The sequence below is a fragment of the Furipterus horrens genome, unplaced genomic scaffold (assembly GCF_987537825.1).
Source record: "Furipterus horrens unplaced genomic scaffold, mFurHor1.1.pri manual_scaffold_12, whole genome shotgun sequence".
Taxonomy (NCBI): domain Eukaryota; kingdom Metazoa; phylum Chordata; class Mammalia; order Chiroptera; family Furipteridae; genus Furipterus; species Furipterus horrens.
Window position 1 is genome coordinate 95,945,425 of NW_028327182.1, and position 25,863 is coordinate 95,971,287.

Genomic DNA, 25,863 nt, shown 5'->3' on the forward strand with positions numbered 1-25,863 from the left:
AGGCACGTGGGAATCAGAGCATGGAGAGTAAGAGGAGGAAAGTTTCACGTTTACACCGCATGCCTCTAGACTTCTCAACAGGACCTATGAAGCACCATGTCAACTGGCTGTTCTGTAATGATGGCCAGGACACCTCAGCTCGTGTTATTTCTCGTCAGCTAAAACCCTTTCATGTTGGATAGCTAATGACTAGATTAGTAAGAAAACAGTAAAAGCAACCTTGACTTCTGGCCGCAAGTGTAAATCATGATGCTCTACTGAGTTTTTATTGTTGCACACAATGCCTTGGGGATGTTCTGCTGTGATCCTGCTGCTGTTCCGTGCACAGCCCCAGGGTCATGGGCACATCATGCGGTAGACTGTCACAACAGCGCCGTGGACTCCTTTCATGACCCCAGACATTACTATTGAAAAAAAGCTCTTTCAGTGAAGGCCAAGCACCTTAAGTCTCAGAACATGAGTTCTTCGACTTGCAAGGGTCGCTTTGCCTTCCATAACATTGTGTTCCTTGTATGTAATTACTCCTGTTTTAGACCCCAGGTTTGTCTGATAAAGTAAAAAATAGCATCAGGAAATCCGAAAGTAAGACACACCTCATCAGGGTTCTTTTATCTTTACTTCCCTTGACTTTGAAGAGTACTCAGAATCTCTTATTCCCAAGGAACACCACACTTCCTATGCAGTTTGTCGACTTGAGCTAATCTCTGCTTTCTGTTAACTTACTCTAAGGGCAGTATCCTAGTGAAGTAAAAACATCTTAAATAACCTTCAAATTTTCCATGTGCTCCAACTTTTTACCATTTCATTTTCTATCCTACAAATTTCACTAACCGTAAGGGGATATTTATTGTCGCACATAGAAGCTTTGAATGCATTTTCCCTTATTTCTCCATTTCTTAATTGCCTACAAATAAATTCTTTCAAATCTGCACGTGGGTAAGTAACAGGAATGTCAAACTGAACATGTCTGTAGTCGTCTGAAAAATGGTCTCCTGAAGATCCCAGGTCGTGGTTCTGGGAACCTGTGAGTGTTCACTTCATAGAGAGGACACTCCTTGGTCACCTCACATCTCCAAAACTCGGTCTCTCTTTCCCACCCTATCCCAACTTTCCCAGACCCATAAAGTGGAGATCTCTCTCTTGCATTTGGGTCTGAAACCGTCTGCATTATCCTACACAGCAAATCTGTCCCAATCCTTGTTGACGTTTTAACTTTTTAAATTAAAGGACCTCTTTTCTCCTCCATTTCCAGCGTCTCTCATCCACTAATGTCCTCACATGCGTTCAAAACTCTTCATTTCCCATCTTAACGGTGTTACCATCGACTCAAACACCGTAACCTACTGATGCGGGTGCTACTAGTGACGGCCACTGTTTGATCCCAAGACTTAGCTTTCCTTGCTTTCCAGTTAAGCCTCCATTCGGCTTGGCCGATGCCGTCCTCAGTCCCCCAGCGTGAAGCTGATTCCTACGTCCGGGTCTGTGGCCTGCTCCTTCATTCCAATGAGATAACATCTGTTTTCTCATTTATTTCACCAAAATTCTAACTTTTTGGAGTAAACTTCAAGCGACACTTTTTCTATGAGCTCTTCCCAACCTTGTGCGTACACACCGATCTCTGTCACCCCTGACTCCAGCAGCAGAAATGGGCTTCCTATCTCTAGAGTCACACACACATTGCCATGCGGCGAGTGCATGTGGTCCGCATCTGTCCCCGCCGTCCCCAGAGCACCCTGGGGCCTCGGACCAGGGTGACGTGCACTGGGGAGAAGGAACGATCAAGTCCTCCAGGGACTGCTCTGAACTGGCTCTGATTCCAGGAGACACAAGTCATCACTGCGGTCCACCAGTTAGGGGAGGGGCTTACGGAGGTCAAGTTCATCTCACAGGTGGTCCACGGGCTCCTGAACCCGACCTGTGGTTATTTCTGCAATTTCAAAAAGCCTAACTGGAACAGGCACGCTCAGCTACTGGCGGAATGACCGCACAAGCACTTAATGAGGACCGTTGTTTCAGCAACAAGACGTACACTCTGTAAAGAGATCTTGTTCATGGTTTATAATGTCACTTCTACATAAAGCAAGAACCTTTGAAGACAGTTATGTTTTTCCAGTTATTGATATATCTGCACCTCCTCGTAATCACCTTACAAACACGATTGAAGCTGAAGGCTGGATGTGAACATCTAAGCAAGGGATGTTCTACTGAATTCAAACGTGGTCCGAAAATGACCTATGGCTCATTCTGCTTCTTTGATGATGTTATTTACTATTTCCTTCCAAGGGCTCGAACACTTCAGTTATGTCTTCTTATTCATAGCCTGATAGCTCTTCAGTTATGTTTCTCTTACGGACAGACATTTAGTCAGAGTTGAGGCCACTACTATACCTTAAAATTAGACAGCTCACCCTATGTCAGCGTGCTGGGGATCTTCTTTCTGACAGCGAGGACAGAAGTATGTCATTCTGTTACGGTCCCCGAGGCGACACACAGTTATCCTACAGCAGCACTGAGCACAGTCAGGACGCTTGTAGACCTTGAAGTGTTGAGAAACAGCAAACCCTGCTTTACGGCACTGAAAATAAACAAACGAACAACACTGTAATGGGATCTATAAAATGGTGTTGCTAAGGAGACAAAGAGACATTCTGGAAAGTCATTTCTGAAAATAATGTTTAAAAATGTTTGCACACATGTCCGTATAATCTTTTCTTTCATCTGAGAAACGAGTATTGACAAGATTCAGCAATATTTGCAAGTAAGGTTTGTGTGAGGTACTTAAGTCACTATTTTATCCCTTGTTCGTGTTCAAAACTGTGCTTTGAATAGCTTTATCTTCTTATCTAAAGGGGATATGCATTCTATAATTTAAAATGTCTTACATGCATTTAGGATTTTTAAAAAAATTAAGCATAATTATGAACAAAGAAAAAGACTAGATTAGCTTTAAATCTACTTATTTTTAGAACACCGAAGCTGTTTACTTTGTTTCGTCAGCCAACAGGAAATTTAACAAGATCGTCTTCTTTGTGGACCTGACCAAGGAGTTTTCAGTTTTTAATCTTGCAGATTCACTTAAAAGAAGAAGTTAAAAATTCAAATGCCATCCTAGCAAAGCACACGCTCCATTTGGGTATAAGTTCTATTTCCAAAGACGTTTGACAGTCTCTGCCACAGGTCCATTCTGCTTCCATACATTGGAAGCTACTACAAATAGTGTTCCCAGTTCATATGAGCAGCGGGAAAGTTTCAAAGCCCGGAAACACGCCTCAGCAGATACACGCTAAGAATCACGCAAACAGCTCACATTAATGTAAGCAGAGTATTAAAATACCCAACCTAATCTGGACAGAAACTGGGTAGGTGTCTGTAATTACCTTTCCTTGGATGAGTAAGTGAACATATAAAATATTAAAATTCTGAAATAGCCATAGATACTCAAGGCAGAAATGTAAAGCAAGAGGTTCATTAATACGTTAGTCCAACTAATGAAGAACTCCACAATACCTGCCTTTCTGAACATAGTAAAAATAAAAATTTCAAATACAGAAAATAGATTGTAGAGAAAAAAATATTTTTGATACTTTGTTAAAAAGATAAAATGCATTTATTGAACTCTATATATGTATAGATGTACATGTATATATCATATAGGCATATATATAATTTGCAAAACTTATAGTTTATCCAATATTTATAGTATTCTCAAAACAGTCTTTGTGGTAATAAATACTGTCTCATTTTACAGATGAAGAAACTAAACTTAAAAGTTGTTTAAATAATCTCAACCGCACAGAATGACAAAATCTGAACTGAGGTCTATTTGAAGAAATTAAGTCAAGGCAAACATTAAAGGAGTTGCTTCTCAACTGAGTATAAAGATGCTTTAACATAACAATAGGCAAGTCTGGACTGACCTATGACCTAAATTTCAAGATGTCAATCAGGCCCCTAACTCGGTCCTCCCCGTTACTGTACCTCTGTACTCTTACCACTAGATGGCTATACTCGGCTTCTACATTTTGGGTATAATTGAAAGGGAAACAGCTGACCTTTCACATAATTGAAAAATATTTGCTCTTACCCTGTAAAAAAGAATGCTGAAGTCACGAGTCATTTTCACGAGGTGATGGATCTGTTCATCTGTTAACTGACAAACCTGAAAATAAAAATAAAAAAACAACTCAGGAGAGTTTCATAATTTGTTCCCGATAGAAAAATAATACCACTTGCCAATTCTAAAAGAACTGTAAATAGATTTAAAATATATAGGTATCCCCTAGAACTCCGTTTATCATACACCTATATAGTGTCAATAACAGTGCTTTTATTTTTAGGCGACATTACTACAAATAAAGAATTCTTATATATTTTAATTCTAAATTCAAGCACTTATTGACTATCTCTTCTGTATAAGACATCTTAAAAGTCCCAGCACTGACTGTCAATCACCTTAAGAAGTTTACTGGGTTTGCAAAAATATTAGAGAAAAAGAACAGAAAAGAGAAGAAAGGAAGGGAGGGAGAAACAGGCACAGAGCAAAGGACCATCAGAGTCACTATCGAGCTTTGAAAAGATATGAATTTATATGGATGCATGAATATCAAAGCCCTGGTTCACCCATGGAAGAACGTGGGCACAGGCCTGGCTGCAGAATGTCTCCGCGTCACAGCCGGCAGGAACCTGTCACCTGGCAGAAGTCACGCTCATTTGGCACGGGTCCCTTCCAAGGGAACTCGGGAAGAAATCCCGTCTGAGGACTGACCCTGTGGTATACATACGAATGGATCTCCAGCAATAGGCAGGAGGAACTAATTTATCTGTGACTGTAAAATCTAAAGCCGTCTAATCCACAGAGTCGTTCTAAAAATAATATATGTAGTCTCAATTATTTACTTAAATTTAAAACTTAGGCACTTTGAACACCTATCTTTTTCTGACGGTCTCTTATATACTAGATTCAGTTATACCTTGAGAGGTTCAACTACTTTTTCAATAATCACACAAGTGATTTTCTGAGGCTAATAGCTAAGCTTCATAAATGTCATTCGTTTTTAAGCCCTCAGACAATATGGGCAAATGATCTTTCACTAGATGAACAGTTGGGTGGATGTTCAGGTAAAAGGTAAATTATCAGTGTATCATAGACAATAATAATACTCTAGGTAACAATGCTCTGGGCGTTGTTTTTCTGTTTTTGTTTTTTTCGTAAACATTCTCCACAGAGGTCGAGGTGACTTTTAAAAGCTGGGAATTATAATTCTGTTTCCTTATTCTCATATTGCAGGAATGTGACTAGTGTGTTTCAAGTGTCACCAAGCAGAACCTAACATAGAACTACCATTAACTGGTTCCTTGTAAAACTTATTTCCTACTGATTTGGATTTTATGAAAACTGTCCAGGCAATAACTACACAAGATAAAAAGGTATTTTTGGTTCGTGTAGAAAATACGCCTCCGTAATAGACACTATTTGGATTTGGACCAAAGTCGTCATGGACATACCTTCTCCGGCGATGAAAAAGGCCTAACCCTTCCGCCCTTTGCCCACTTGGTCCTGTTCGTCACTGTCCTCTTTTCCGCAATTTTAACCTCTCCCTTCCTCCCAGTATTCTTCTCTCAACATACAAATAACTTCACATCTCTCCAGTTAAAAAGTAAGGAAAAAAAAAAAAAAAAGATGTCCTAACACCTTCCCCTAGAAGTCCGGTGTTTTCCCTTCGCTCCAAACTAAGCTTTTTAAACAATTCATCCAAGTTTTGTTTCCAGTTTTTCCAGAATCACTCATGCCTCAGTCTCTGCTACCTGAGTTCCATTCTTATCATTCCACCCGAACTGCATTTGCTAACAAACAGGAAGCGGGAGGGTGTGTTGAGTGTGCATTTCATACGCCAGATACAGAAAGAAAGTTATGAGCTGCGTTCATTTACACACTGAACAGGTATTTCCTTAATGCCAGCCGTGTGTCGGACACTGGGGTTTTCATGCTCGGACACATCAATGAACAGGGACACGCCACCCTCCTAAGAGACGGCATTCTAGCAGAGGAGACAGATTTCCACACGGTAGATATAAGAGCCAAAGATCAGCTGATGTTTGAGAGTGACCAATGGCATGGAGCAAAGCAAGCTATGGAAGCCTGGGGCTATGGGTTGGGAGGAGGAGAAGCAACCACCATTTTAACCAGTGTGGTCATTGTGGGCTGGCCTCACAGAGACAGGTGGTGGGGGGGAGGGCATGAGCAAAGACCCTGAGATCTGTTTGGGGAGAATGAGAATGTTCCCACAATACAGATTCAAGTGTCCCATGTCAGTACCTTAACGGTATTTAAAAATACAGACATCCTTTAAAAACGACATATAACCCACCTGAACAGCTGGGTGGAGACCACTGTCAAAGAGAGCTTCGTTTCTGATAATGTTGCCCACCCCAGGCAGCACGCTCTGGTCCATTAACACGTCACAGAGCATCCGTCCTGCCTGCTTCTTAACCTCCCTTTCGGCTCTGCGGACACAGAATTTAGGGGAGCAGACATCTAACCCTCCCATCGTCCTTATTCTCTGCTGGCTTTCCGTGGAGCTTCTGCAGGAAGGAACACAAGACACAGTCCTCGTGGGTCTGGTTAGAACCTCGGCAGGTGTCGCTGACAATGGGCCTCGGGAGAAATATGACCTAACGGCCTACATTATTGGAAGGCTCTTGGAAAATGAGGTTTTATCACTTACCAGCCATTGTTTAAAAGTTTGTTTATTTATTTATTTCCGCATGTGATGCCCCAAACCCAACTACTGACCAAACCGTTAAGTGTTTTGTGGCCGAAGAACTTTGATTTGATTTGATTTTTCACCTGAGTTCCACCGACGAGTCAAAGAAACAAATCAGATCTTTGGTGAGCTGTACTTCCAACACAGGAGAAATTCCGTTTTTGTTTTTATTCTCAAGGGAATTAATTGTGAAGGAGCCTTTCATTCCAAAATGAATCCTGAAACAAAAGCAAAACCATTTTTGAGTGGCGGAAAGTATACCATGTATCAAATTTTTGCTCCTTCCCTTCACTTTCTGGGTTATAAACAAACCAGTGTTAGGACAGGCACTTTGAAAGGGCAAACAATGGCTGTTAACATTATATATTTTTCTGATATGGCTTTGTACCTTTATAAAAACTAGAAGCTGTAACAACCAGTTTTTCAATCCACAAATAAAATAGATTCTTAGAGAAATAAGAAGGCCTCAGAAATAACACCAAGAAAACATACCCTATTCTACTCTTCTTGGCAGATGAAACATCTTTTATTCACAGAACAGTCTAGCATCCCTCAGCTTTTTCTCATATTCAAAGGCTTGGGATGAGATGAAGCTAAGTGTAAATTGCCTGCTTTGTGTTTTTCGAAATTCTACAGAGCCACTCACATCCAAAGCTCTTATTTCTAGCCACCATGGATTGGAAACATTTACCCACTCCAAAATGATATCTGAAGTTTGAGACACTCAGTCTCTTTTCATCCCCGTGCTTTGGGGTACGCAATTAAATGAGGTTGTGCAAAATCTTACACATCAAAACAAGAAAAGAAAGAAAAGAAAAAGAAAACCCAAAATGATATTGTCCTCAATTCCCCTAGTTTTCTTCTCCCTTTATATGTATCGGGAAGAGGGAATTTATAAATATTTACGGTTCACTTGAAAGCCATGATGCGGTGATAAAAAATTCATACCCTTTCAGTTTTTATAGGATTGATTAGCATGTCCAGTAAAAATAAATAAATAAATAAAAGACGAAGAAGAAAAAAGGAAAACAGTTTTGTGAGACCTCGGATGAAGATCAAAAATGGCTCGCGAGATGAAATACTGCGTTCTGCCTCTCAAATCCTTCTCCTTATAGCTTCGCTGAGTTAATAAATATGGCTCTTTTGGCAGCGAATGTTGCCGCTCTGTGCTTCCGATTCCAAAGCACCGTGTTAGAGTATTGTACAAGGTTAACCAGTCTGACTTTTCAAATGTGGGCTTTAAACTCCACGTGCCCTCCCATCAATCGTAAATGCACCTTACAGGCCCATAGCTCTTGACAGGAAGAATGTGTGCCTGTAAGTACTCCACAGCGTGGTTTATGGAGGTCCTACCCCAGTGAAGGGTGCACAACCGCCATGCACAGAAGCTATCGCATCTAACATCTTTTCAGCGACATGGCTCATCAAGCAGATTCTAAATCACTTTCTATAATGCAACTGCACCCACATAAAAAAAAAATCTCAAAGGTTAAGACCCAATTCAAATGCAGGAGTAGTCCCAATAAGAATCCTGAATCAAATAAGTATGCCTTTTTTGGTTTTCTAAATAAATGTATTCAATTTAGGGGGGAAAAATGCATAAAATGACATTTTTATTTTTATTAAATAGCTAAATGTTGTGATAACTGAGCCCCAATAAACCAATAAATTTGGCGTCCTTATTGGTAATTCCTTTTTCACGTAAACAGAGAAGAATCTGTAGCATGAAACAGTCTGAGGTGCAGCAAACACCCCCAAGGCTGTGACAATCACCGCTGCTCTTTTATAGACCAGAACATAGGCTCAGAGAACATTTACAGTCAAGAGTTACATTTGCTTCTCAAGATCCCTCATTAAAATAATCTAGTTTAGGAATTTTTAAAATGTATTTTGATTCATTGATTTGAGAGAGAGAGGAAAGTAAAGGAGTGGGACAAGAGGGAGAGAGAGAGAGAGGGAAGGAGGGCGAAAGGGGGAGAGGGAGGGAGAGAGAGAGAGAGAGAGAGAGAGAGAGAGAGAGACGTCAATTTGTCATTCCACTTACTTATGCATTCACAGGCTGATTCTTGTACGTGTCCTGATCGGAGATCGAACCTGCAACCTTAGCATCGCTGGAGGATGCTCTAACCAACTGAGGTACCCAGCCAGGGCAGGACAATTGTGTTAGAACCTTACTTCTATCTGTTGATCCTCGCATGACCCCTCCCCGCCCCAGTCCAATGGGCCCCCAGAAGTCACTGACTCTGCACGACGTGAGTCTGCCTGACAATGGTGAGTGTTAGGCCCGACCGGAAATGGTGTCTGTCCCCTCCCCAGGCACAGGTGATGCAGGAATGGACACCTGAGTCATGCTGGATCCATCCGTATCCATGCGGGACTCAGCAAGAGTTCTCCTGATGAATTTATGAATTTGGGACACAGAGCTCTGCTTCTTTTGAGTGCAGTGAGATCTGACGTGGGAGCTGTCCGTGGCAGCCAGAGAGCCCCGGGGGGCCTGCGTGCCGAGGGGAAGGCTGGCCGCAGCAGTGGCGGTGAGGGCTCGAGGAAGGCCGAGTCCTCGCCACTGCGTTTAGTCTTTGCTCCCAGGTTCCCCTGAAGGCCGATGCATCATCCTCAGGGATCATACGGCACCCCAAGATCAAAAAATGACTCGGGATAAAATGCCGTGTTCTGCCTCTCAAATAACGACTGAACTTGTCTGTGTTGTGTGTCTGTCACTTACAACCAAAGTTATAATATAAAAAATCATGTCCAAACTAACAATCGAAGTGACAGACAGAAACTTCCTCAGTTAGAAATAACGCCCTAAAACAGACCAGTAAAGAGGGCCTGATCCTACCTGACACATGAACCCCGTTCTGCCAGGCTACTGCTCGGCCTCGGCAACGGCCCCGTCCCAGATCCGTGTCAATGACAACTGCGTACCACTAATAAGGTGACTGCTTATGAAAAGGACCCAGTGACCAAAAGTGCCCTAAGAATCACACAGTGGAACAGAACGAGTGCCGTGTATGTTAGGCACTCGCAGGAAGAGACTGTAAATGAAAGGTGGTCTCAGCTAAACGTGAATAGAGCTTCCCCCCTAACAAGGGGAAAAAAGAATTCACGTTATTTACAAAACCACACATTTTCTCGAGCCTATCAGAGACCTGAGGCTGCAGGCGGCCAGGGCAGCTAAATCCCAATGAGTGACAAGCCCTCCACGGAAAGACAGACAGACAACTGTCCCACGGCGGCAGAGCATGGGAAGAAGAGGCAGCTACCATACAAATGGGTAAGAAAAAAAAACACAGCTAAACGTTCACCGAACTGTGAAGTCCTGCGGGCGGCTGGTAGGGCAGTTCAGAACCCCTGGCGTCCAGACACAAGGAGGGGGTGCCCTCCCTCTAAGCTCTTTCGCAGGTGGGTGCCCACCGAGTGGGTGCACAGGAGAAAGGTGGGACTCAGCACGGGACCTGAAAGACCCACCCCCGGCGGCAGGGCCCCTGTTGGCATGAAACCCTGCCTCCTTCTCAAACACTGGAGTGAAGCCGAAGTCTCAGAAAGCCCTAAGCCGCTGTAGCGGAGGGACAGGACAGCCCCAAAGCTTCCTGTCCCTGAGTCAGGAGTGACTGCCTGCGCAGGAAGCCTCGCACCAAATGACTAGCACCAGCGGACTTTCTGGGGAGCGCAGGGAACGAAACCGGGCGCCACACGCGCAGGCCCAGCGCTCCGCTCCCCAGGACGCGCAGAATCAAAAGCCACCTGTCCCCGCAGGAGAGGGGGGGTCCGCTTGGAACAGTCTTGAGATGATGCGACGTTGGGGCGGGGCAGTATGCCTGGGACAGCTGCCACCTGAGGTCCGTGCGCACAGGGTCTACGCGAAGGAGACAAGGACCCCCATCTCCCCGCCTCGAGCCTCTCACTGAGGGACAGCAACAGCGGCCTGCCACTGCCGGGGCTCGGCGTGGCAAGAGTGTGGACAGACGCCCCTGCCACGGGGTCGCACAGACGCACAGAGAAGCCAGCCCCCCACCTCCCACCCCCGCGCTGGGCCACACTCCAGCCCCAGAGGAGCAGGAGCAGCTGCCCTGAAAGCAGCGACCGTTCTACGCAGCCAAACCCGCGTCATCTCGGCTGGTAGGAGCCTCACGCCACTGCCCACCCTCGGGATGTCACAGAGCTGCGTTACTGTTTCTGGGCTTAACTATTATTGTTCTTCCAAGGGCGATACCTAGAATTTAAAAAAAATTACAACACACACACACACACCCCAAATAAGATAAAGACAAAACCCAATGCCCAGAGGCAGTCAACGGAGCCAGACCCAAAGAAGTCCCCGGAGTTGGAACGAGGCCGGAAGCTTAAACTCGATTTAGGAAGTACAATGATTCACCGAGGGACCCACGCCCGGCGAGGCTGCAGTGACGAGGTCCCCGCCTGCCCCGGGCTGCAGTGCTGCGCAGAGATCCCGTGTCCGCACGTTCGCGGGCTTGGAAACGTGGCAGAGCCGGCGCCCAGGCGGCCGCGACAGTCGCCCTCTGCGGTCCGACGGCGCAGGGGTCGGCGCTGGGCTTTCCGCTCGCGACAGGCGTCTGTGTGCCTTCCACGCTGCCATAAAAAGCTCCAGCGGCCGAGACTCCGCAGTCCGCATCTAGGGCTTTATCCTAAGAACGCGGCAAAACGTGTGCAGAGACGCTAACATCATCTATTTGTCAGAGTGAAAAATAAGGGCAAATGCTGACCAGCGTGGCTGATGAAAACACGACAGGCCCACCCACTGGCATGCTCTGCACACGTTAAAAATAATAAGGCGCATGTATAGTTTGCCACTGGCCAATACAATACACATGTTATAGGTAAAGAAAAGTCAAATATAAATTAAATTTGCATGTATATAAAATCATACTATGCAGTATCATATTATAATCCACGCTATGTATGAATACAGGGTATATATACAACTTGTGTTTGATCTATGATATTTACAAAAGCTGTTAAGAGTGCTTTCTTGGGTGTTATTTATTTTGCCCTTTACAGTTTTTGGAACTATGGTGATGTGTTACAATTGGCATAAACAACTTCTAAACCAGGGGAAAATCAGAATGAAGTAATGAGTCTCATGGAACGAAGCAGGCGAGTGACAGCCGCAGAGCCTGTGAGCCCGTCAGCTGGCACGCACGGGAAGCAGGCAAGTGAACCAGCTGAAAACGTCTGTGTTTCTCCAGTTATACACGGAAGCATATATACTGAAATAGAAGACAAAAGTTAGCACTTCAAAAACTAAAACATTTAATTTTCTGCCTGATATGGCTGTAATATTCAGATTCCTTTTTTCATTCATTCATTTATTTGAAACGGAGGTATTGCTGGCATACATTGAGGCAGAATTGACATATATAACATACCAGTTTCAACTGTACAGCATAATAATTCAATCATTGTATGCACTGCAAAATAATCACAGTAAGTGTAGGAAACAACCTTTACCTTACACAGTTACAAACTTATTTTTTCTCATGACGAAAACTTTTATGATCTATTCATTTAGCAACTTTCATATATGCAATGAAGCATTATTAAAACTATGCTGTACATTACAGTCCTGTGATTCATTTGTTTTATAGCTGGAAGTTTGTACCCTTTGATAATGGTCAGCTTCCTTAACTGCAAGTGACAGAAACTCCATTCAAAAAACAATGTGAGCATTGAGGACTATTTAGCAGCTCACTGAATCTCAGGCAGGGTCAAAGAATTCAATAGCAGGGAAGGCAGGAATGCAGCTGGACCTCAGGAACAGGGGAGTGAGGAACTAAAATGCCCATGGGGTTCTCTCTGCTGTACATGGCCTGGGTTTGTTTTCCAGCACCTCACATGGCCTTCGTGACCAGCCGAGGGCACGGTCACCTCCCAGTTCTAAGGCCTTCCACCCCCAGGTTCCGACATCACAGAGAGCCGGACCCTGCTCCACATCAGGTCAGAAAGTCTCAGGAAAAACTCAGACTCTGTAGGAGAGAGAAGGTTAGTAAGATTACGTTCAAGTCAACTTGAACTCTGGCTACTGTAGTCAGATGACCAGTTTCCAGAACAAATAACGTCCCCTAAAGATCAGTAGGCTTGCTGGGCAGACTACAGTAGGTATTTACTACCATGAAGTAGCACGCCAAAAAGAATTGTCTCATTATCTCTTGCATTTCTGTCTAGAGGATCACATCACTTAAACTGCAATAAATCACAAAATCGATAATGTATAAAGCTCCTCTAGAATGGCAAAGCCTCTAAAATATTTCAGATATAGTTTCTGAGCATGTATGATAATTGCTAACACTCAGAGTCATACACATCACAAACTGGAAATAGCAAAGTGTTTTGGAAAGAGAGATTCATTAAATATATATATCTTTTAAATGTTAGTGCAAGATGTAGCAGCTGTGCTCATTTTGATGGCCAACAGCAGCTTGTAGGGTGGGTGTGTCTGGGTGAATAGATGTATAGATGCAATCACCCCAATACTGGGAATACATGCATCACAGTTCATAGAGATTATACTTGGTAGTGAGATAGTGAATGTGTACATTTTTTTCTCTGTTTACCCTAATAAGTATTTGTTACATGTATAAGAAAACTTAAAATGATTATTGCTTGTTATACATGAAGAGCTTCTGTACAGTGTTCCGAAGAAGTGCAGGTATTAATCACACACACCAAAACAGCACACCTAAAACAAATGTATATCGAATAACTTGCAGTGTTCTGTGGTGCTATACAAGCCCGTGAGCACTATGAGGCACTTCTCATAAGACAAAGAGTCACTTTCTGACTTGTAGCTCTGTGAAGGGTGGATATGTACGTGGCGCAGTCACTTACAGAGGGCTATGCCTGTATTCCACATCCACAACCAATAACCCCTGGGAAGATCCACGGCCTTCCCTGGAAGATGCTACAAAGCCACGGGCCCTTTTGGTTGTGCAAAGCTGCAACTTCAGGGAAATCTGTAAGCGATCATTAAGCATGAGCGCATGTCCGGCTGGAACACTACAACTCTGTACATGGCAAGCTGGCCTGGTGGGTAGAAAAGATTGCATTTCCATCTCCTGCTCACAGACCTGCAGACCCACACAACCACCAGTCCTGTGACAGAGGTACCCATTCTCCCACCAAGCATGGGGTGGGCATGCATTTTTTTAACTTCAGTTGGGAAAGGGACCACAGTTGATTTTAGGATGCTGAGCGCATAGTCAAACAACTGATCTGCCATTGGCCTTGAATTATTGTATCAAATCGTGGTTAAGGCTGCAGGGGCTTGAAAGGAAGCAGCCACTACACCTGTGGCCAGAGCCTCCTGAGACCCGCCCCCTTCGGGGCCAAGCTCCGAGAAGACCAAGAATGACGGGGCATATTCATCTCTGGGCCTTCCTCATTGTTCTGCAGAAATTACTAGGTGGTCCTGCTCTGGCAATGGCATGCACTTCAACACTTTCGTTTAAGGCAGCCGAGGCGGTGGGTGGCGTGGTCCTCCTTGCCCACGAATGGGCAGCGCGTTCCCGTAAGCGCTGTGGAAGAACGGGAACCGGTTCCTCCTGCGGACAGTGTTTGAGCTCTATAAATAAGTTTCCAATTCCCCCCAGGCTTCAGAGAGAGAAGGCAGGCAGAAAAACATAAAAATCTAGAGAGACGTTTAAACCAAGCTAATAGCTGTCATAAATATCCAGAAAACGGATGTTGCTAATGCGGGAAACGCTTGCTGCCGTGGGAGGGGAGAAGAGCTATGGGGAGGGCGCAGCAGGACCGTGCAGCTCTGACATCTCTTGGGAAGCCCTCCGAGCCTATCCATTAACAAAAAAAAAAGAGAGAGAGAGAGAGAAATACACCGACTAGCTCTCCAAGGAACGATGACGTCACGATTTATTCCCCTGCTTATCGCTTTCCATGGAAGAATCTCAACCTCTTGCATCAGAGCGCTCTTAGACGTGGAGCCCTTCCTACGTGATTACCTGTGACACCCGGGAAACGACAAGAAAAGCCTCCCACCCATCCTTCGACAGAGAGGGGGTGCGTACCGTGTAGGCGTATCTCACCGTAAAGCGGTCGGACCAAAGTACAAGAAGAGCTCCTTCCCCAGCGTCTCCACGCCGCTGTACACGGCCCCAGTCCACGGGCTCGGGGCGCGCCGGCCGCGACCTGCCTCCCCGTCCGCCGCGGCGGCCTGGCAGGAAACACATGCGCGTGTGTCAGCACACAGAGACTCTACACAAGAGCACAGTTTAATTCTGACATGTATTTCCGGGTCTTCCTTTCCAGGCGCGTCCCAACGAGAAGAATGATCTCAAGTCAAGGTGATCAGCTGTTTACATCCATTTTGTCAAATTACTGTGCAGTCGTTTAAAAACAGAGAGAACAAAGAAATTAGGTGGGGAAAAAGTAATGGGTACACAATCAAAGTGAGGTTCTTCCAGGGAAGCATAGCTCTGCACAGATGTAAAGGAAACGTAGAGAAATGATATGAATGTCTTAAAACTGCTACAATACAGCCTTCTGCTGCCTGATGTACAGCCAAGGGGCTCAAAGGAACATTCAGATCAAAGCAGTTCGAAGGGGTGGCTAACGCATAATGAAATATTCTGACCTGCAAGGGTGAACCCATAAGCCAGCAAAAAAGTAAACAGCACCCTGAAGCCAACTCCCATCAGGGAGGCATTTACCGAACCCACAGAATGAGAGCTTCGGTTTTCACGGTCTTGTGGGCTAGAAGGAATCAGAGCTAAAACCCAGGCCCCCGGAGCAGAGGATGCTGATGTGAAACCTGGTCCTCTCTCCCTTCCCAGCAATGTTAATAATAAAGGAAAATGACGTCTACTACCCCTTCCCCTGGTCACCACGGAAGACCAGAGTGCACATTGTTAGGATCACAGTCCATGGACAGGACTCTGTGAAGAAGACCTCGGGAATCGTAAACATCGGGCGTCAGTCCTTCTGTGGGCGAGGGGGAGGAACGGACTGGCTCTAGATGCTGGTACTCAAGTCTGCCATACGTACACAGGTCTTGTTTACACAGTTTTATTCCTGAGACATGTGTTGTAAATATTATTTAATTTGGACTCAATGTGTAATAGACGATGTATACTGTTACAAATGCACAGCTATTATATTAGATGCATACTTCCAACTGATAGTTTTCTCAAATGGACCAAAGGCTTCTCAGAAGCTCCTGATGAAATCTTAGTGGGGCGGAGGTAGGGGTGCCAGAGGGATAATTATAAAACAGTTTTAGATACAGTCCAAGAGCAAATCACAACTTTCCTTCCACTGATGATAGGGTGGCTCATTCAGTGATGCTCAAACTTTTGGTTTACAGACACCTGTCATTCTAAATATTTAAGATAACATGGCCACTCTATTATTTAGCTTACTGAATTGGTCCTTGTTTAAAAAGACACAACTGCCATATTCAGTTCAAAAGGATAATAGGTTTGGTTTGTTTTTTAATTGAGAAATGTCAGGGACTGAATTGCGTCCCCTTCAAATATCCGTATGTTGAAGCCTTAACCCCCATGGGACTGTCTTTGAAATAAGGCCTTTACAAGGTAATTAAGGTTTAATGAGGTCAGAGGCTGAGGCCCGGATCCAACAGGATTAGTGTCCTTATAGGACAAGTCACCAGAGAGCCGGAAAGGCCGTGCAAGAAGAAGTGGACTGCTGCCTGCCCAGAAGAGAGCGCTCACCGGACACCAAATGGGCCGGAACCTTGATCTTGGACTCACAGCTTCCAGAACTATGGGAAAAGAAATGTGTTTAAACCGCCCAGTCTATGGTCTGTCGTTATGAGAGCCCAGGCAGACTAAGACAAGAACAGAAACTATTCTTCCTCTAAAACTGTTCACCGTCGCCATGGCTACAGCCACTGCCTGGAGGTCAGGTGGCTGGGGTTCCACCCCTCCTTTCCACAGGCAGGACCGGGAAATCCATCGCAGGCTCACGGTGACAATGAACACTCACACAGGAGTGCTTCAAACGGGCAGCCTTCCCATTCTGTAGGAACCACAGGAAGAACCGCTGGGAGATTCCAGCATCAGGAACTGCAGATACACACGTCACGAAGACCTCAGAACACCTGCCTCTGGGGTCTCTTTTCTTCCTCGGTGGAGCTCTGGGACCTGTGATTCTCAAGCACCTGGTGTGGCACCACTGAGTCCACAAGGAGGAGAAACATGCTTTGACATCTGCCTTGTTTTTATGAAGGAATTGGTTAGAGCACTCAACTGAGAAGCACCAGGAGTCTGGATGTTTTTCTGCTTCACAAAGACTTTATTCTGCCACTTCCATGTGTTCCACGCCAAGGGCAGAGGAAGAGAGCAGGTGTCAATGCAGGTTGCCATGACAGCAGCGAGCAGGTGAAGCATCCTCATAAACTGGTCAGGGCACTTTTAAGAGGATGATATACAGAGCAGATATAGATCTGTCCTGAGTAAACTTTGCCTCAACATAGAGTAGGTTTTATATTTTCAGATCCTCGAATAGAAGGTGTTCGTGGCGTTGGAAACCTCCATGTCTGCCTTGGTGGCCCACAGCGCTGTTCCCTGTCCTCTGCTGTCAGTCAGGGATCTCTCTTCCTCTCCCAGCATTCTTCCCGAGCGACGGTGTGACCATGGCCTCTGGCTTCTGGGTGGGGACTCTGATGCCATGGCACACATACGGCCCCAGACATCACTGTTGCTATCCCTGCTTCTTGGCTGGAAGGGTATTTGTGACTAGGGTCATTCCAGTTAATCTCCCTTAAATGTTTAAATCTCCCAAGTTAAATCTAAAACTCAACACCTAAGCAAGATGTTGGAAAAGGCCGTCCTGTGCAGCCTGTCACATCCCTCCACCCCTGCACCTGGAACATCTCTTGCAGGGGGACAAACAGCCGTCGCAGCCTGTGCTGAGTGCATGGCCTTGCGAGGGACTATCTTCCCCTCGTCAGGCTTGAGGTACATTCCCATGTCCTGTTTAAGCACCTGCACATCAGTGCCCAAGCACGTCCCCCACTTTCTGTATTCCAGACCCCAAGGGGAGAGCGGTTCTCCCACAGAGCATCCAGCGGGGTACATGCCGTCACTGGGGACCGATGCGGGCGAGGGCTTGGATCTTGCACACTCTCTCCTGTCGCTGTGAACAGGCGAACCTGGGGGGGGTGTGCTCTCCTCTCCGCAACCGGGAATCAGGCCGTTATCAAAACACCCAAATCTAACGCGGCACTTACATATCACTGGGTTTTGTCGTCACTGACTACACAAAATATGTAAGAGTACAATTCAGATAGAAAATGTTTGCGCCACTCATTCTTAAATCAATGTATGACGTACACGACAGGAGAGAACAACGAAAAGAAATAGTAAAAGCCCAGTAAACAACACCATCAACAAAATGAGCCCTTAATGAAAACCTCTACCTTTTCTTGCCCAAAGAGTTCACTGCTCTGGGCCCCTCATAATGTTAATCAGGAAGAAACCCAAACGTAGCTTATCCTGATCCCTAGCCTGGGTTTCCGCAGTGGAATGCCTCTGTGCTAAATGAGGCTATATATAAGGCCCTGCCTCGGGATCGCAGAGAAACTGCAGAGCTAACTTTGGCTCCCTATTTGGCGAGCGCAGCTGGAACATCCCCTATGACCGAAGCTGAGGGGCAGGTTAAAAAAAAACGCACGTGTTTATATCCAGGATCGCTCCCTCCCAGCATCAGAACCATCCTGGAGCACGCCCCTGCAGGCTTTCCAAATTACTGTCAGCCGTCAGAGATGTCAGAAAGTCGGGTGGGGCTCCCCACAGGAAGTTTGGCTGCTTGGGCAAAGAAAGTGCCCGAGGCCGGGCCTCCGCCACTTGATGGTTCCTGGACCCGGGTGAACAAGACAAAGCGCAGTGTGTGCTCTTGTAAATAAGCTCCGCTGTGCGTGGCAGGACGAATCCAGAAAACAAAGGCAGTGTGCTTAGCATGCGGGAGACCGTTGCATGTCTTCACATGGCCGTCAGGGAAGAGAGAAACGCGCTGCGCTGGCTGACAGGGCCCCAAGGGGAACCGAAGGCCCGGCCCTTCAGCGTGTCACATACGTCTTATTCCTTCTCCTCGTGGTGTGTCCAGGTCTCCATACTGAACGGCAGGCAATGTGCCATTGAGACCAGAGATGCTGAAACAGCCACGAAATAACAGGCTCCGCCAATTCTGAAAGGGGACACTCACGGCCCGAGGAAGGTGACCGTTACCTTCCGCACAGGGGTTGGCAGAAGGGTGAGCGGAGGACCCGCACTGGGGGAGAAACAGTCTCTGGGAACCTGCAGACCTGACGCTATCGGGGACTTCCGTGCAGCAGAAACTGTTCCCGCTGCAGAGGCCGGGTGACCTTGGCCCCGATGGCTTGTTTAATACTTGATGAGTGATTGGGAATTAAAATGAGATGTTAGCACAACCCCTTCCCTGCTCACAGGCAGAGTCTGGCCTTTTCTTGGTGCTGGAATGTCCCCACCTGGGAAGCCGAGTGACCTAGAGGCTTTCTATCGAGCGAGGGTTTGCGGTAAGCATTGTCATAGAACTTGCCTTAGTGTCTGTGACTTGTTCCTCCCTCATTTGTCTCTCCGTTCCTTGGGGACGGTGACGGTGCTGTCTCAGATCCCTGACAGCCGCACTCAGTGTGTAGAGGTTAGTGAACAGCTGGGGGATTAATCAGACCCCCCGCCTTTCCCTCCTAAATCTGTGTGGCTTTAAAACACTGCCTCACGCCACCCCCCAGCCACCAACCCTATCTGACTTTACTATCCCTGCCAAAAACCTCTACTCCACCATCTGTTTCACCTGCTTTGAAAATTACTAACACCCCAGTCTCTCGTTTTCTAATTATCCGCAATAAGTGTGGTTTGAAATATAAGAGGACCGCATTCCCGTGACTCACAAAAGCTATCCCGTGACTCACAAAAGCTAGGTGGAAGTAAAGTACGCTACTTACCAGAATTCCCCATAAAGTAAAAAGAACTGTATGGGAAGACTGAGGAAGGATTTAGGAAGGGACTGGTGTATTTGCAGCCACCAGCCCTAGCATGCCCTGGTTTTTATTTGAGATGTTTCCTTAGCATTTAAATGATTGCTTGAAAAACATCTATTCCAATACTTCATTTTGGTGTTGAGGAGAATAATACACAAATATCCTTTTCTTCAGCTGTCTTATCACGCTGACACTTGACCTAAATCATCTGATTCCCAGGGCACTATCATGTCTAAAAGCATCAGCTCTGGATAACAGACTTGGGGCAAAATAAAATTTCCAATGTATGATTTACTATCAAGAGCACCTGCATGTATTTTAACTGTAGGGAGAATTCTGGTATTCCGAGCTAATTTGTTCCACTTATTTTGAGAGCTACTGTGTACGAACGAGGCAAGGCTTTTGCATTAAACCTAAGATTTACAAGATGCTGGTCCTACTGGAGAATCACCTCTTTGTATAAGCCTCAGCTGTCCCCATTCAAAAACCATTTCCCACAAGCCTATTGTCTTTGCTGTAACTACACACAATAGCCCAATATACACTTGACCTTCTCGTGTTGACCCTTATAATCCTATATTATTTGAACATTGCATCCCTTTTTTCCCCTGAAAGAGAGATGAAATCTCCTTAGCTACAATTTAGGTATGATTGAGAGAAGTTCACCTTCCCGTTTTCAAGTGCCTTAATAATACAAAATTGTCAGAACAATGTGGCTCTTCAGAGACAGCCCGTGACTCACTGTGCTGATAACCGTGTACCCCACCCGGCCAGGGGTGAAAGGGAAGACGGATTCTTCAGACCAGAACAAGGCTTTCCAGAGATAAATGTTTCAAGTCTAGTGCAGTTATATAGTTTCTCCACAGGGGGAATAATAATACTAGATTTACTTCCAGAGTTTCTTCTCCATTTTGTCTACATCTTTTAAAATTTCCTAATATAAAACTTTTCTTAATCAGAGGTGCTTTATCTACCAATGTAAACCATCGAAGAGACTAATTTTAAAATGGTCTCTAAGCACCAGAACAGATGTCTTTAGGTCCACTCATCAAAACACAGTCTAAGCATAATAGCCCCAGTTCCATCCATGTTGTCACAAAAGGTAGGAGTTCCTTCTTTCTTTCTACTGAGTAGTACTCCAATGTGTAAATGCACCACAGTGTCGTGACCCACTCATCCACAGATGGGCACTTAGGCTGTTTCCAGGACCTGGCTATTGTAAACAGCGCTGCTATAAACAGTGGGGTGCATAGGTTCTTTTGAATTGGGGTTTCAGAATTCTTGGGGTATAATCCTAGCAGTGGACTGCGGGATGGGATGGATGGGGCAGGGAAGAGCAATGGGGGAAATGGGACAACTGTCATAGAACAACATGTTAAAAAAATTTTTTTTAATGTCACACACACACACACACACACAGTCTACAATTCTGTAAGAGCGGAATCTTTAAGCGCGTACCTGGAGGCCAAATGCTTTGCATGCAATTTGGGAGCACAAATGATTACAGACCCTTCGTGAAGGAACAGGCGACCCTCAGACAAATGGGTCTGATGAGAAAGCCCTGAACTGGGAGAACAGGTACCAAGTGCCAGGATGGGTCCTTTACTAGGCACTAAGCTCAGAGGTTTTGCTGTCCTCTGACCTAACCCTGCACAAATAAGCAAAGCTGTGAGGATGTGCATCTCCAGATAAGGAAGTAACAAGAGGGTTGGGATTCAAAACCCAGATGATCAGATAATCTTTTCTCCACACCCTAGGGAGTGCAACAGCGTTCAATCAGAGCTGCAGTGGGAAATCACATCCCTTAGTTTCCTCATCTGGAAGACTTGCCTGTGGTCGGGTATCTCTGGTTCCGTGATGCAATGGAAGGCCAAATACCAGTGCTAATGATCCTGAGTCATTAAAGGGAAACCCTGATCAGTAAATGTTTCAGAAGATGAATAAGTTTACAATGCATGTTCCATGAAAGGTTAAAATCCTTCTGGCTTGAAGGGAATAAGTCTCTGTTAGCTAGAGGATGCGTGGCTGTGGATCAGCCCATTCTTCCCTATGACGGCAGTCACAGGAGCTATGATTGCCTTCCACGCTGAAGAAGGGGAAGGAAGGAGGAAAACGTGTGCTATGTGGCTTCCTTATTTTCTTGTGGTGGGAATTTCCATCTAACACACATAATAAAATACATACTCAGAACGAGATTCCGAACTGAATTTACTTCTACCTCCTCAGTCATTTTGCACTATCCAAACCTTTCCTCTTCTCCACCTGTTCAAATGTTTGTTAAATGCCTACTCCGCTCACGACACTGTGAAGGACATATAAACAAGAGTAACTAGCATGTTAAATACAGATATCAAATTGTAAGAAGTGGCAATAGCCAGAGGATCATGTTTCAGATGAAACGAGGTTTATAGATAAACATAGTTTTATATCCTGTTTTGTGACGTGAGATTGAAAACCTGTGCAGATTACACACTGATTTCACTGGAATGTTGTACCCGCCCAACAATTAAAATGGGAGGATTGACTCTTCACAGCTTATTACCCAGACGTGTTCATTTCTATTCCAACCTTGCTTGCCACAAGGGTCCACAAGCTGCCGCAGAGTTGGATGCAATGTGCTTACACGATAGCATAATTTTCTATTGACAGGATAGTGGATCAGACTCAGAGAAGCCAGATCGTACACACACAACTAGCAGAGGCTGGGTCCTCTACGGCTAGGCTTCCTTCTTCAAAAAGAGGGTCAGTTGTCCCAAGGAGACATGCATTAAAGTGTGTTCTCTATGGACTTCAAATTGGAGCAAAGAGGACACAGCAAAGGGACAGTAACCGTGGGGTATTTTTTGTTTGTTTGCTTGTCTGTTTTTTGGTACAATGATTATCTGAAGTTTAAATAGTGTATTTTAAATGCCTTACTAATATGTCTTTAATTCTTCTTTGTATTGTATAGCATGCAGTTATAAACTTATTTTTAAATGCTGCCTGGTGAAAATTAAATATTAAGAGCCAGTAGCAGAAATATCGAAGTAGTTTTAACTCTCTGATATAAAAACTTGGAAACACGTGGTCACTCTTATGTGACAATCATGTCAGAGGCTGGTGCCAAACCACCATATTTTCATGAAATCCACCATGAATCCAACAACTCTCAAAAATGCAACAAACCCTTCATGGTTACAAAGATTCTTTTTTTAAAAACCAAAGGCCCAGAAAGTGAAGCCATGGCAAATTATTTAGAACTTTCCCAATAACCACAGAGAGACTATTAATTCCATATGATCTTCAGATTCAGTTCCCACATAACTGGTACAAAATAGGTCTATGGTTCTAATACACTAATTCCAATGTTCATCTCCTTTTGTCAAGGTCTGAAACATAATAGCTTTACGCGCAGTGTTTTTATTTAAGGGGTATAGCTTATTTAGGATTGCTTCCAAGTGATGTTAATAATTGTCCAACCATTGATGAAGCATTTGCGTTATATTACTAGGCTGCACTCTTTCATGCAATTTGACCATAGGAGTGGAAGCCATCAAAGAAAATTAGCAGAGCAGGTGAAAGAATTGACTAAATGGGAGAAAACTAAGGATGGAGGCCCACACAGCCCAAGACCCAAGGCCTCGTTTCTCTAGTTAATAAATAGTCACTACAACAAACATTCCTGCCATTAAATTAGCCACTTTCCTTCTGAATTCTTTATAATTGAGAAGATACAGTTAAGAGTTTAGGCTTTGGGGTGTAAAGGAATGGAGATCGAACTCTGGTTAACCCCTTCCTAGTCATGTGATCTTGGGCAACTTATTTAAATTCACTGAGAGCTTCACTTTCCTATCCGAGAAATCAGGTTAATCCTTTATCGCGGGGTTATTATTTCTCATCAACCAGAGGAAAGACAAGAGCTCTTCAAAAGCACTGTATGCCTTCCCACTAGAGATATTCACAACGAACTTAAAAGAAAATGTTCGTGTTGCTTTGGCCTCACTACCAATGAGGTGATGTCTATTTAATGCATTAAGTTGGATTCTCACGGCAGAAACTTTATCTTAAACATCTTTGTATCCCCAGGAAGTAGCATAAAACCTTACGCAAAATACATTACTGCTGGATGATGTAAGTCATGATGCGCATACATAAATTCATGTTAGTATATCTACTGCCAAGCGTGACTGCCTTTACCTCCAAACCAAGCACCGATTCTTCCCCTTTTCAAGGTAGAGTGACCTCTTCAAAGTGCCAGTGGACCTTACCACATTTCAAAGACTCATGCCACTCCTAAGAAAAATATAAAGGCCCTGGCCAGGTCTACACAGATCTCTACTGCGGTCTGGTTCAAACCCAGCAATCCCAATCCTGTCTTATTTCAAATCACTCTCCTTCCGTCTCCTTCTCTCCCTTTTCCAGCCGCGCTAGTTTCATTCAATCACTCACAGCCTGGCAGCCATGTGCTGCCTATCTGCCCTCACCTGTCGGCTTGTTACTTTCGCAGCAAAGCCTTCCGGGACCGTCTTGTAACTCCTCACAGAACCATGTTTCTGTCCCACAGAGAACTTAATAAATTATATTTATGTTCCCATTTAATGCATGTCTGTGTCTCTTCCCACCAAAGTGTGGCCTCCACAAGGAGAAGAGTTTGTTTCGGTCCCCCTGGTGCCTTTATATTCAAAATTTTGTTGAATGCACAATTTTTATAACAATATTTCAATATCCTTAAGAGATCACACAAGATCCATCTAACGGACACCCTGAAAAAATGTTTGAGAAGCACTGTAATAAGAAACTAGGTACAGACTATTTATGACACATGAAATCAAAGTAAATGAAACGCAAGGGCAATTGGAAGGAGATGCAAAACGTTATTTTTCTGAGTTTGAAAAATGCATTTTCTCAGACTTAGAACCTCATTTCTTTCAAGTTGTAAGCATAGGCTAATTTCATAGTAGGCACCTTGTTCTTGCAAGACCGAAGGCTATGAGGAGGCTTTGCCGGGGAAACGGAAATCCAGCACAGCATTGCGTGCATCCATCCAATACAGTCGACTCCACACCTAAGCGTGAGGCTTAATCAGCATGTTTTAGTACAAGTTCTAAACTCACCAAACGAACATCACACCAACTGCATTGAGTGCCTGAGTGGCAAGAAGCTGTGGGACAATTTACTTCAAAAAGAAATACATTCACTTAAGGGAACCACACTGGGCCTCACTGCCCCTTCCTTAATGACAGTATTAAGTTGAGTGGAAAGGCTGGTGCTAAATTTTCTAAGCGCTGTTTTGGAATTATACATTAGCTGGGATACACTTGTCAATTGCGGCATGTTAGGACGCAGAAGCGAGAATTTCATGCAGAAGGCATAATGAAAAAGTCAGAGTTTTGCGGAGATCTGATAACGGAAAAGGCAGAAAACGCAGCTACAGCCACAAGGAAGCCCTCTTTTCTGGGCTGTGAAGAGCTTAAGCGAGGTGCCACGGAGTGACTCCTGCCTGGGCATCTCCCGCAGCCTTGGCCCCGGGTAGTGCGCCGCCCCGCGGGTGCGCGGGCACACGCTAGGCCCTCCCCTAAAGTCCGATAAACGTGGGGAACCAGTCTCTGGACTCTGGAAACCAGGCGGGATCTTTATTCCACTTTCGCCTGCTGACCCCGTAGCAAGCGATAGGAGCGTCTCACCTGGGATGACCCTGCAGGCCCCGAGGCAGGGGGACGCAAGCCCGGGAGCCCCAGGCTCTGCAGGGCGCTGCCCCGCACGTCCGTCACCGCCTGGCCCGGGCGCACGCGCGCCCGAATTTTCTCTCCGCTCAGAGTACACGCTGGTCCTTCCACCATCTCCCAAGCCGGCACTCGGGCCCCTCGTTTCAGGACTCTGATGGGGAACTGCTGCGCAATTTAACCTGTGCGCGGGGAAGGCCTCCGCGGAGAAGTTCAAATCTCCCGCGCCCCAGGCCCCGCCCCCCGCCCAGGCCCCGGCCAGGCCCCGCCCACCAGCTCTCACGCCTCGCCCAGGCCTCTCCAAGCCCCGCCCAGTCGATCCCTGGCCCCGCCCCAGATTCCGCGAAGACTTCGCCCAGCCGGCCCCCTGGCGAGTGCGGTGTCAGCCCCTAAAGCGCAAGCGCAG

General features: G+C 45.4%; 1 protein-coding gene across 1 annotated transcript in view; it reads right to left on the reverse strand.

The window, feature by feature from the left end:
* Nucleotides 1-25,663, reverse strand: part of NEIL3 (nei like DNA glycosylase 3) — a 35,477-nt gene extending 9,814 nt beyond the window's left edge. Inside the window, exons 1-6 of the mRNA XM_090258296.1 lie at nt 25,419-25,663; nt 14,822-14,949; nt 6,848-6,982; nt 6,369-6,582; nt 4,085-4,159; nt 2,409-2,575 (exon numbers count right to left, since the gene is read on the reverse strand). Coding sequence (XP_090114422.1) covers nt 2,409-2,575; nt 4,085-4,159; nt 6,369-6,582; nt 6,848-6,982; nt 14,822-14,949; nt 25,419-25,574 — 875 coding nt within the window. The 5' untranslated portion in view covers nt 25,575-25,663. The remainder of the gene's footprint in view (nt 1-2,408; nt 2,576-4,084; nt 4,160-6,368; nt 6,583-6,847; nt 6,983-14,821; nt 14,950-25,418) is intronic.
* Nucleotides 25,664-25,863: the final 200 nt, after the last annotated feature.